Raw genomic sequence first — 13,901 nt, forward strand, 5'->3', positions numbered from 1 at the left:
GTCGAGCTCGAAGGATATTTCGAAAACGATAATTTTACACGTTCCTTGCATTGAAATACTGTTGTTGTCTCTTGACGATGATAATTCAATTCTATTAATTTATAAATATTATTTACATGGCTGATATCTTAGGTGTTTTAAACTCTTCTTTTGGCTCTTATATGCCTATATAATTGGCTTTTAATATCCATGGTGCAGTAATAAAATCAAATTAGCACTAATGCTGAAAAACTTAACAAAATTTCTGCATTTTAAAGTGGGCTATCACACTGAGCACATTGAGAAGCTAATGAAAGCATTCAAACCAAAAGACGAAGATGACTGTTTAAAGAAACTGCAGTAGATATACGCAAAGAAGGTACATGAATAACTATTTTAGGAATATTTAGGGGTTTCACGCATTTCAGAAACATTCGTCAACAAAATCTAATTTACAGTCCTCAAAGACAAACGCTTAACTCCGAACACTCTCCACATTTATCAAACATTGAAAAAACTAAACCTCTTGACATTCTCGTTCAAATATCGGCTCTACGCAAACTTGGAATGGCAGCTCAATCGCATTCTGAGAGAAGACTTGAAAATCCAGAACAATTAACTAGAGATTTTGCTGTGGTTTGCATATCGAGAGTACCCATTCTATCGTAACTCCAAGACATTTGAACTTGTCAATCAGCACACCCTCAAACTGATTGAGGTGCTCGACTACATGAATGAATGTAGCTCTATTCCGAACTGGTAGGCCTATTTACGGATAGCGACGCTGCTATAGTACCTTGGCCATTCAATGCCGCTTAAAACTGACATATCGCGTGACTAAATTTAGAAGATAGACTATCTGTATCTGCCTTTTTTAACTTGCATTTTTAGCAGCTAATAAGTGATTTCTTCATTCTCGAAGAAACACCAAACATACACCCACTTCTATAGCTATCTCACCGAAATGTACCTCGACAAAGACAAGATGCACTATGACTCCTACATACAGTTCGTGGAGACGATTGACAATGAAAAGCAAGGCGAGGAAATCGAGAGATATTTTGACAATTTGTCATGGGCCAACTTTACTTAATTTTTGATGCTCTATTATCGATCTGTGGAATACGCTGGCATCAACGAAGAGTTGGCCTATAAAATCGATGAACTGTTTTGGAGGCTGTGCTAAACTTCCAATATTTAGCTAGAAAGCGCCATTGAAGTTGTTTGCATGATCGCAGAGCACGAGACCAAATTGGATAAATTCGAAGCCAATATGTTTATTCGTTCGGTGGATGCCATAAAATAATGCAATATCCAGGAACTAATTTTCTTACCATCAAGAGCCATCATCGAACTTCTTGAAGCGATCAATAAAATGAAAGTCGACGAAAGCACCAAGCAATAAATATATAATTTCAGCATGAAGTCAACTCTGATGATGAAAAACTTGGACGAAATGGATAAACAGGACTTATTGGAATTGCTCGAAAGGGAAAACAAGAGGCAGCCACACTTCCCAACCCCAACCCCAACCCCAACCCCAACCCCAACCCCAACCCCAACCCCTACAATTCATGCATTGAATTTGTTCTAAAATGATATATAAGCATCAATCTTATTTATAAAACTAAAGCATAGCGTTTATCTGAGAGCAATCATATATTGAAGATCGACGATCAAGAGTACAGTGCATACATCTTCTCTAAATCCTCTGCGATCTCTTCGTCCAACTCATAGCTCTCATTTGAAGTATAGTATTTCAGGGGCTTTTCTTATTTAGAATATCCGTGTATCCCTAAGCAATTTTGAGCCTCATTGGCAGATAATTAGGGAACTGAAGGCTGAGACGCCCTCAGTGTTATCGATTTACTAGAAGGAGAAACCATTGCAGTATTGTTGCCACTGCTGAAAACAAAGTTTATTTGAGTTTTCGTCTTCTTTTTTTGTTACTTACTGTTTTTATTTCTGTGAGGAATAGTATTGATTTTTTTATTCATATTTTGATTTGCAGGAGGCATATTAGGATTTTTATGAGGGTTCATATAAATATGGGCACCATGGTTTATGTTGCGATTTCCGTTATGGTGGATGTTCTGATTTACATGATGATTTGCATGATTATTCGCATTGTGATTTACGTTGTGATTCGTGACATGAATAGCATTTTTCTTTATTTTGAGATTTATATTTGCATGAGAGCTGTTCTAAATGGGTTATTTCGTTGAGGCAATGTCTAAATGATTGGAGTTTTGTTTGACTTTTATCGCGCCAGACTATTATTTAATGACATTCTTATTGGGAGTCATCATCGAATGACTCGCGTGCGTGTAAGATTTAATATTGGAATTGGCAGCCTGATGAATCTTCTATCGGTCAGTGCTATTTTCTGCTTGAACCAACGAGTATTCCGATATTGAGTGCATATTGCTCCTCTTCTGATGAGCAACCTACTTTTCTGGCCTGTATTACATATGAACAATCATATGCTTTGCCTCGCTGTTTTTTCCTTTTTGATAGCTGGTTTTATAGATATTATCATCTGGAGGACTGGTCCTAATCAGGGGAGTCGAGGGCTTGGTAAAAAATTTGTGGGGAGTTCTGTCAGCTTGGTAGGTATCTAACTTGCTACTTATGATCTGATTTTTATAGTATTTGAATTCACGTTTCGCATTCTGAGAAATATTCTTGCTATCTTTGTTGGTGTATGAGTTGTTACTGGAGTTGGTCGCTGTGTATGGAAGCTTACTCATGCTGTTGGCCTGCTTGTGCTTTATCGGCAGGTAAGGGCTGTGGAATGGCCTCATGATCTCATTTACATTCTTGTATTTGGTGTCATAATCTGTGTTCAGCCTGCGATTGCTGGGGCTGCCATTCTTTTTAATTGCGAAGCCTTTAGGGATACTTATCCCGTAGCTGTTTTGACTAGGGATATTGACAGATTAGCTGATATGATTGTCGCCATTGAACTTGTGGGAAAACTGGTGATCGAATACTTGGCTATTCAAAGATTAGTTATGCTTATTGCTAACAGATCGATGCTATTGGTAAGACCTCATGAAACGACTTCCGTTTTCCTCTTCTTCTTCATTATTCTCGAATTTTCTGATGGGCAGTCTTCCTTTTTCTTTGTGGTCCAGAGCCTCTATTTTCTTCCTCCCGTTTATATCATCATGAATTATTTCCTTATTCACACCAAATTTGTTCTGATCATGCGCCTCTTAACTATGTTGAGTTAGCTTGACAGGACTCCGAGATTAAGCGCGAGAGTCACTAAAATAGTCTTATTGGCATTCTTTGTAGAGCTCATGCACGGACTCCATTCGCTGGGGAATTTTGGCGTTGGCTTTGATATGCTCGCCATGCTTATTGCACAGAGTTTTGCTCTCTAGATATTAATCGATATACTAAATCAACATATCTTCGGCTCCCTCAAAGCTCAAGGCTTCAAGTTTCAGTTCTGGTTTATAATTTTTCGGGTATGAGTCATGTACTTTGGCCATATTGGGTAGATTTTGTTTGGGTAGGTTATAGTTGGGTGACAATTTACTGTTGCGAAGGCTGTTGGGTTTTTCAGAATGGCTGTGTCGTGTTTCGTGATCTGCCCGATTAAGTGCGCCATACGGGATACGATTGGGTCTCTCAATGCATTACTTAACATATTCGCTGAATGTCAGGATCTTTGAACTCATACACTCCTCGAAGTCAGTGCTGTACTCGATGATGGTCAATAGATCAACTATCATCTATCCCTCCGGATTTTGAGAAGGGTTCGTGCCTTTGTTCCCTCCATGCCTTTTTTCCTTGATGATGGGTTCAGTTGGAGTGTTGCTGGCTATATTAGGGTTCATCCATACTAGAACGCAACCCTACTTGTCGATTAAAATCATGTCTTCTGTAATTTTGAAGCAACCAAATTTTTCGACGAGTCGCCTGTAAGCCTTAAGGGTCGTAATGTAAAGGTAAAGACAGTCGGTAAAAGGAATTTCCTTAATGTGCTTAAGGCGCAATTATATTTTGGGCAGATAAACAGACCCAGAATGCACCATTCCGCATCGTTCGACTGACGAGGTGTCTCTGAAAAACTTGATTCGCGGAAACATGTTACTGGACGCTATGCTATTTATTTTGAACTGCATCTGAGCCGCATTCTGCGTGAAAGGCATTTGTTTATATTTGGTGTTTCTGGTGTTTGCATCGATCACGCTATTTTGAAGTAGAAGCCTCCATTAGAGTATGTTGATATAATCGGCGAACTCGTCTTCGCTGACGAAATGGAGATTCCATATACTCGTTGGTGATCGTATTATAAAGAAGACGGCTACGGTAGGGGTTTAAGTTCGAAAAAATAGCATCGGAGGGCTCATCTGTCGTGACCCAATGTTACAGTTAGTTGTCTGTGATTTTAAAGCTTGTTTATTTGAGCAAATAGGGGGATGCTGTTGGTATTTTTTGACCCATTGTTGCTGTTTCGTTATATATTGCTATATAGTGTTTAAATTGTTATATTCATTGATATCTCGATTATGATGCTTTAGTGATATTGATACCTCATGCCGTAGATCTTTAAATATAATTAATGTAATGACCATCATGGGTAGATGATGGCTTCAGAGAGAATCCTCGATCGAGGTTTCCTCCAGCTGATTCCACCTCTCCTCCCATCCCCAGTGCAGTTCTTACTCAACATCTAGCTCAATATGCTTTCTGTCTTATTGTACACATCATTTGGGATGCTTTTTAAGCCACTGTAGTTGCAATTGGAGTTTATTGCAGGCAAGCTTCTGTTTCTAGAAATACCTTTAACAACTTAATTTAAAATGTTCGCACAGCAATCCTGTTGGTTCCTCAATATGTTTTTGTTTGGGGCTTCATTCTTTGATTGCAATTTACTAAAAATGTATGAATTATTGCCGGTGATCTGTGCCTGTAAGTTGCAGGGTATGCTCTTAGATCTTTGCATGCTTTAATTTATGTTTAGACTTTGAAAGCGTGATTGTTTGGATTCTGTTGTGGAATTGAACATTCTTTGCCGTTGCAGATCTTTCAACTGCATCACGAATGAGTTTTTATCTTCCTGAAGCTCGTCGATTCTTGCTATTTTGCTATGATGTTTGGGAGTCAGGCTCCGACTGATTTTCTAATGGGTCTTATCACATGCAAGCGGACTTCTAGAAAAAGAGAATGAAGGGGGTGACCGGGAGAATGAAGGAGGGGATCTGACAATTGAGGGTGAGGATCTTCCAGATCTATTCCTATTCTCGTAGTGCTCTCTTACATGCTAATGTTAAAGGGCAATTGCATTTGCTGGGACCTAAATAGGACACACCTTTTGAGACTGCCTGTGATAACTCTATGCTTATAAAGTCTTAGTGTTGCTGATTATGGATTGAGGTTTCACAGTTTAGCTTGGCACTGCCATATTTATCTTCTCAGTAATATTGGCACCCAAGTGAGTGGCAGCATTACTGCCGATGAAGTTAGGCAGATTCTGGCTCATACAATTGACGAGTTTTTTTAGCTACTTCAATTAAAAGTCTAATGATTTCACATATGATTCTGCAGTATTAGTATTGGTGCAGGACAAAGCCTGCAAGCTATTCTTATTATAGTTCTCCATAATTCTTTTGCGTTTCTATTGCTCGCTGGCTAAATCATGCAAACCAGCCTTGCCCTTACAATCGATGAGATTAGAGACTGAGTTATAGCTGAGCCTCAGCTCGGCAGTAACAGTAGTGATAGTCTCCCTAACTTTAACACAGAAATCCTGATAAAGTTTGTTCTACACCTGTTTGAGTTGTTCGTGGTATTGCTTGGTGGTTTACTGCTGGAGAGATTAATACCAGCTTGAGTTCAGTTCTTCCTGAGTTTTAATGCGTGTGAGCATGCTCTCCCTGATTCTGTAAGTCTGCTCCTACTTCTAGTCGAACAAGCTGGAGTAGTATTCATCGCGTTCAGATAGCAGCTGCTGATACTTCTCCGCTTGCTTGCTTTTAATGCGTAATTATTTGTTAAGTGACTCTAATTATTTCTTCCTCTCATTTGATATCGAATTAATTACTTATTTGATGCTTTCAAAAAATGCACACATTATGCAGTAGTTTTCCCAGATCCTTCGAAACCCTCTAACGCCTTCAATATATCTTTTCTTTCTTACTCATAGGAGTTTAGTCGGGATTGGCATTCGTGAAGGGTCTGCTTAGATTTGCAGCTTTGCTCAACCAGCTTTTCATACTCTTTGCGCAGTATTGATAATTAAGAGTCTTTGCTGTGGAGGTTCGCGAATAAAGACCGGCATTAATCCTTAAGGGAAACACTCTTCGCATTGGAAGTGGCTAGCTGTTGGGCAATGAGCTTATTTTATATTTTTAAGCGGTTTATCTACATCGATTGCTTCATGTTGGGAGATTTGCTGGCTATTGCATTTTAGTGTATGCTGGGCTGAAGTGGCTGTGATTGAAAGTTTCTACTGCTCCCTTTATAATGGTTGTCGCTTTGATTTTAATTAGTGCTGGAACCGTCGTCTGCCATGAGATTATCAAATGATATTTATTATTCTTCTTCTTGCTGTTTCGTAGGACTGACATTTGTGATGCTCGACAATGGCTTGCCATTTAATTGTTTTTCATTTGGGCGATCCATAGATTGATAGCCAATATTAGGAGCAGTGGCCTTAGGTTTGGGAGTCTTCTTAACAAAGTTTTAATTCATAGTTGTTCGGTTTTCTTATTAATATAGCTGTCAGCGATTTACTATTAAAATATATTAGTTATTCCAACATTAATTGCCATCGATGCCATTGAGTATCGATGCGACCAATTTAATCAAACACTCTTGATTTTGGTATATAAAAGGCCAATCTCTTCCCTACGTTCTCCAATAGTCGCAATGTAGGCCCTGAGCTAGTTGAGAGTCTGCTTGAACAAGGGATTCCGTTTGATGGTTTTGTTCTTTAAAACCAGCTGCCTCTGCAAATTGCCGTTCTCAAACGATACATCGTTCCTCTAATTTTATTTGTTGTTGCTGGTATTATTCATGAAGGTGCTGTTCAGGAGGTTGTCTCTTTCTGTGATGTTGCCTCTACTGCTGAGCTTGTCGTGTTCTTCGGGCTGTTCATAGATGTTTTCCTTTGAGGCCCTGTTGGTGTGGTGGAAGGCGTAGAGTTCGTCTTCGGTTTCTTTGAGCTGACTCCTGAGCCGGGCTATTTGCTCTTGATTAGACTCTGTTGTTTCCTACAATTGCATCTGGAGGAGAGCGAGTTCCTCCATGGCTTGCTAAGTCTTGGCCTCGTACTCCCGCAGGACAGCAGTGGTGGCTCTTAGCTAAATAAATTGCAGACTATACATCGGACTATAGGTTTTCGTTGATGTTTTCGAGTTCGATGACTTTCTTTTCGAAGCCAATGAACTTGTTTCGAAACTAATCCTTTTCCTTCTTGACAGTTTCGATCTGCGCCTCAATGACGTTATTGTATTTTTTGTTTTTGGTCTGCATGTTCATCTGTGATGTACTTTGAGCTACTGCAATTATTTATTGACCTGCTCGTTTTTACGTTTTAGTTCTTTGATTTCGGATTCGAGGCCTGTCATTATGAGGTCGCTTTGCTCTATATGAAGCGAGCCGTACATTGGTATTCGAGGAACTGCTCATTGAGCTCGTTGAACTCTTGCTCCTTAAGTTGCAGTTGGCTGTTTAAATCCATGATGCTTGTCAAAATGCTATTATCTAATAATATGCATCATATATACAACATATATACATCATATATACATAGCAATATAACTATGATGCAATAGAATAGAGACCTGGCTATATAAAATATCTCGATCGAGTCAGTAGAAACGATTTTTCAATTTCGCATGTTCTTTTCGGTTCCCATCTCCTGCCTTTTTTATGCGATTTCTTGGTTTTTTTATGCGGTAACTTGGCTTATAAGATTGACAGCACTAGCTCAATTGCTTAGAGTTTCTGGCAAAATAATAAAATTAGCGCCAAATCTTTATTCTACTCCTAATTTTTGTCTATTGCAATATTTTATATATCGACCGTACTTTGATGAGCTCATCTCGGAATACAACGGTTCCTGATCGAAATATCGAACCCAATCGGCACAAGTAGGACCTCGTCAACCTTGCGATCGAGCTGAAGCAACTGCTCTCAGTTATTGTTGAATAGAGCGATTCAAAGAATGCCGGCACGAATGGTCAGGCTTCACAAAATTCAATCGATGCTCAGAAACGCATTTAAATTTCAGATAAAATGAATAAGTTTCAAAGCATATTACGCCCCCATTAGCAGTATTAATCGTGTTTGGATTCTTAGCACGATCGAGTAACACAGCCCAATCCCTAGAGGCATCCATCTTTTGCACCAGACTACATATAAAGCAATCGATTCAATGCTCAATCCTTTCCTTAATGCAACTCTCAAAAATATCTATCACAGGCATACCCATCATAATCGTACAAATCCCCATCATACTCATCACCACATTCGTACCCATCGCAGTCGTGCCCGCAACAGTCGTACTCACCACAGTCGTACCCGCAACAGTCGTACCCGCAGCAGTCGTACCCGCAGCAATCGTACTCATCACCACATTCATACCAATCACCACAGTCATACTCTCCACAGTCATACCATCAATCGTTTTCACACTTTCAGCAACTTCCTCAATTATATCCTCATTCCCACTCTCAATTTCGATATAAAGGGGATCCCTCAGAGCATTCTCATTATTTTCAAAACCAAAATCCTATCCGAAATCATGACTTCTGGGAGAATCCAGATCATTTGTATCAACCGAATTATTGGCAGTAATACCCTGTGCATCGATAATACCCTCACCCAGAGTATGAAATATTCGATGAGCGCGAGTGCATGATGAACGATCTGGAAAAACGAGTCAGTAGGCTAGAGGACTTAAGGGCAGCAAACGATGTCCTCTTTATCGTTCACAGTATTTGCACAAATGAACGCATATAAAAACTATAAATGATGAATCCAGATCACAAGCCAAATTGATCATAATAGACCTGATTTTATCAAATTTGATGCACATTCATACATTCATCAAGACTATAAGTTAATAAATATTAAAGAGGCGAAGTGATTAGCAACTATTACTTTTAATAATGGCTCGTAATATGTGTCTTGGTTCAATATAAGTAATAAATCAACTTTCATCATCTTCTGATAGTTCAAGCCGGTACTTATTTAATTTAATTTCAAGATCTGCCAGTTTCGAATTGTTACTGCTATGATTTATGCCTGTATTGTTGTGATTCGCAGCATTACTATTATTCTGTGTATGATTGCCATTGTTGATTGGTGCGTTGCTTTGGACAGTTTTAGCATTCATAATATTCGCATTTTTGGTTTCAGCAACCGCTAATTTGCTCTGATGAGTGCCCTTGATATTGGGCTTCTTGCTGACTTTATGCTTAATGATAGCAATCTCTTCTGAGTCGCTCTCTTCTTCGATGATGACTGTATTGCTTTCCTCTGACTTCTTCATGCTGTTTTGAGTGTTGCCGACGCTTTCTATCTGAATTTATAATGGTTCTTCCAGAAGATATGGCTCTTCACTTTTGTTTGCCTTTATGAGTGGGTTGGATAATTTGCGTACAGGGGAGTTCACAGGAGAAAACACTGGAGAATTGTGGAATGTAACTTTGGGGGAGGATATGTTTTTTGAATTGCTCCCCGCAATGTTGTTATTGCTTCCGAAGCTTATAGTGCTTACTAAATGGTTACTGCCAACGACATGCGTTTATTTTGACTTTTAAATTTATTTATGTTATTTTGAGACCTTCTCGGCTTATTTAGTGGGAGTGCCATCTTTTTATTTGCTTTTCGATTTAGAGGTCTTTATGATCAATCGATTATTAACCTACATATTTTTGTTTCCTCGATCCTTTCCCTCGAACTCATTAATTGTTTAGTTTTGTCTTTACTTATATTTATTCTCCACTATCGATTATTTATTAGATACTGTCAAATGCGTCACCTCCACTTCTTTTCTGTTATCTTTATCCTCTTATTTTCCGTTTTATGCTGCTCCTGCTTTGCCTTTTATTTCCTTTAGAGATTTTTGACTCTTTCCTTCGAAGCACTCGATTGAAATGAATTTATTGCTTTTGATATTTATCTCAGATTTTTTATGGTTAATCATTTACGTTTGTGAGTTCATTATTTCCTTTAAAGAAATGATTTAGGCGAAATTTGGATTCAAAGTTTTTTCATCTGTCTGTGCCACAAATTTAGGCGTTTAAACGCTATGATCCTTTTACTCAGCTTATTTCAAACTATCTTTGAATTTATTTTAATTTACCTTAGTTGCTTTATTGATAAATGATAAGATTAGGCCTCCTTCATTTTCGTTTGAGGATTTTCTCTGTGCTGGCTCAGCCTATTACGAGCTCTAATACTAATTTTTAGCTTTGAATTTCTCTTAATTTTTCTTTTCCTTTTTCTGATTTTTTTTTAATATCTTTTTGCTTCTTTTGCCCTATTTTCTTTTCTCATTGTTCTTTGATTCCTCTAATTAGTGAGCAGTGAGAGTCTTAGCTTTGCTGGTGTTCTGATACTCTTAAGTACCTCTAATTTTGGAGTCGATCATTCTGCCCCAAAGATCATGCTATTCTATTTTCTTGAGTGTATACTCGTAGGCTTTAGGCTGGTTCGGAAATTTGGGCTTGGCTTTGCTGATGGTACACTCAATTTAATCGTAATCTTTCAGTAAGGAACTGACTATTTCATGCTTCGTTATGTAGTATCCATCAAGCTTGATTGCTGAGACAGTCAGGTCACGCATTTTGGTATGGCAGTTTGTGTGATTTGACATTTGCTTGGGATACTATTCGACTAATTGAACGTAGCAGATCAAAATTCGTTTAGCGAGTTATTGGATAGTTTTATTGACTTAGATGGCGACAAAGAAATTCATATTTTTATTTGTTTTAACTCGCAGTCGTATGGTTGGGCTCGCTTATTAATACTCGTGCATTGTTGATAGAGACTGAATCTTAATTATAAATTATTTATTATAATAACGGATTCAAGGTTCAATCGGCCCAAAAAAATTCGGCTTTTGCTGATTTAGTGATTTAGTACAAAGAGTTTAGGTCAGAAGTAAGATTTATCAATCATCTTTTGTGATTTCGATGGATTTTTGCTGGTCCCCTTTCATTTACTTTCTCATCAGGGGCGAAATCATGAATTAAAAAACTTATACGGTGTCGAATTCAGGGATGAAGTCAACCCCGTCTTCCGCGAAGTTTTTGATAGAATTTTGGAAATCTTGAATTTTGTACTCCAAATTCGACAACTCGAAAATTGATAATATCCCCTTGATCTGTTTCATCAGAATGAACTCAGTTTTTATTTTTTTCATGCGATTCTATATTTATGAAGTCTTTACTTTTAAATTTTTAGAGAGGAGTGCTCCCATTTTATTTAGATATGGTAACTATTCCTCGAAAAAATTCTTCACTTACCCGATCGGCTTCCGGAAAGTCTCTACTGCCCAAATCAACAAATTATACTCTTTAAACCAGCGACTAGTTCGATACTCAAGATTATCTTATGCATGCTCTTCCTGCATTTCGAGCTGGCAGAGCTTGATCATGTACTGTATGTATGGGCGCAGCAAAATTCTTGAAATGTATTTTTCATAGGGATGAAACTGTTCCTCAAGGGGCTCTATTATATCGAGATAGATTGAAAGTCCTTTATGAATGTATCCATGCATGTAGGAGTTTTTCTGGAAAGAATCCAGGAGTTCATGCAGGAAGACCAGCCATTTAAGCCGAATAAAGCACGATTTTTTATCATTGTCAGCATCCAACAGATTGTCGAAAAAGCAATTGACCATCTACTTATAACTGCCCCCATTATTCTCAGTTAAAACTTTGCGAAAGAAAGAAATCAGGTTCGGACAGCTAAATCGGGCTTGCATTTGCTGGCTATTTAAGTTTTACATTTCGAGATGTAGTTCGCATTCTTCAAGTGTTGAAAGCAAAGCCATTGTGGATTTAAAATAAAATACTAATAGGCTGACACATCACCAGTGTACTGTTCGTCACATAGATTGAATATCATTGAATATATTATTGAAGCTTAAAAAGTCTAAAAATATAAATTGAAAGTAGAGTTTTATTTCAACTCGGGCATGATAAAAAAGAATGAATTCAGCAAAAAGCCATTCTCTTGATAAAAATTCATTTAAATAAGCTCGATATATTCAGGTACTTTTCCGCAGAAAAACATTATGTATTGTTAACTGTCATTCCTGAAAGTTTGATGGCAGCCACACAAAAAATGTTAAATATTAAATTGGCAATCAGCATAATTAGATGATATAAACACGAAAAGAAAGTGTAATACATAAAAGTTGCTTGTGTGTTTAGTAATCATTCGAACATTTGATTTTAGTATTAGTATTCGCTTGAACCTTCCTAAAAATCTTTTTAAAGTGCAGCCAAATCTTCTCTCGCCTCATTAAACTACGACCCTTACATCCCCTCCCCGATGTAATATTGCACAAAAGCTCTTCTAGAATATAGCAGATCGAACTTATGATTGACTTTAGAAAAAAGGTTAGCGACGCCAGTATGATTGGAGAGCATGCAAACTTATTTATCGTTAGAAGATGAGTTAGAGGGCTTTTTAGTGTTTATGATGGAACAACTAAAACCTGTCGGGATCCACTCAACTCTCCTTATTGTCTTATTAATCCTGTTCATACTCCTAATAGCATCAAAATGAGAAACATTTCCGGAGTAAAAAAGCTGATTCGCTAAATATTTACCGGTCTTGGTGCTTATGTTTATTGCGAAATTAGAGTCATTGAACGCTGATTCAGTGATCTCAAAAACTGAGCATCCTTCAGCAGATAAAGAATCTTAAGGCTTTAGTGGAGAATAGGATGGGGAGATGAAATGAATACGAGGATAGGGCACTAAGTTTGTTTGAAGTTTCGTCATGTTAAATGGTCGAATTGAATGGCTTGATCGCATCGGAAGTGTGATTGCAGAACATATTTTGTTAATAGTCCGATTAATATCAAAATAAAATGGTCTGTCCATGTCCAGCAAGTTCGCATGAATACTGTACAACTTTTAGTTTGTCAAAAGAACTGAAACATCTGAATGTTCTAACAGATCGTGTGTGCTTAACACAGTATTATACGCTTCGACTGTCACATTGCTCATACTGGGAGAAGAATATAACACTAAACTTACCTTAGATTTTTTATCAAAAGAATGGCTCAATCTTTAAGCTAATAGTGACATAAGGCCAGACCCAGTTCCGCCAGAAGTTGAGTGTTGAAGCATGAACCCTTAAAAGCACTCGCATTTCTATACTAATTTTCGTATTTGATCTTAAGCTGATGGCAAAAGTGAACGACCTTAATTTAGACGCCCTCTACTATAACAAGACGCACTACTTTATTTTCCCTTAGCGAATTTAAAATTCGCAAAAGATTTAGATGCCACAACTTATTCAATGGCCATGGGATCAGTGTCAATCATGAGAGCGAGAGGAGTATGAACCCCCAATTAGTTTTATGAAAAAATGGCTGATTTATTCAATTAGGAATGCTGCTCTTATTTATAATGTTTGCTCGTATCTTTGCTTATTTATTTTCCGTCTTTCGATAGGCTATGTTGATCTGCATATTCTTGCCAAAGTTGTGCACCCATTTGAACTCCCGCCTGCCCAACATGCAAGTGTATTAACTCTTTCATAATTTACGATATGTTTATTATATTACATTTACATTATATTATATTTTGCAAATTATTTGAAAAATAAATGGTTTCATATTTTGGTATATTTTTTACGAATTTCAGGGGTTGGGGTTGGGGTTGGGGTTGGGGTTGGGGTTGGGGTTGGGGTTGGGGTTGGGGTTGGGGTTGGGA

The 13,901-nt window shown here is 37.9% G+C and overlaps 1 protein-coding gene across 1 annotated transcript; it reads right to left on the bottom strand.

Annotated features, from left to right (window-relative positions):
• Positions 1 to 12,699: 12,699 nt before the first annotated feature.
• On the bottom strand, positions 12,700 to 13,727 carry LOC148298628 (uncharacterized). The gene is made up of 2 exons (XM_088276744.1): positions 13,666 to 13,727; positions 12,700 to 12,984 (listed from the first exon to the last, which is right to left on the bottom strand). Exons 1-2 carry the CDS (start codon positions 13,725 to 13,727, stop codon positions 12,882 to 12,884), a joined length of 165 nt encoding a protein of 54 aa, XP_088132870.1. The 3' UTR covers positions 12,700 to 12,881.
• Positions 13,728 to 13,901: the final 174 nt, after the last annotated feature.

This window comes from Brachycentrus maculatus, unplaced genomic scaffold, assembly GCF_059751285.1.
Source record: "Brachycentrus maculatus isolate JH-2025_06_01 unplaced genomic scaffold, ASM5975128v1 h1tg001796l, whole genome shotgun sequence".
NCBI lineage: Eukaryota > Metazoa > Arthropoda > Insecta > Trichoptera > Brachycentridae > Brachycentrus > Brachycentrus maculatus.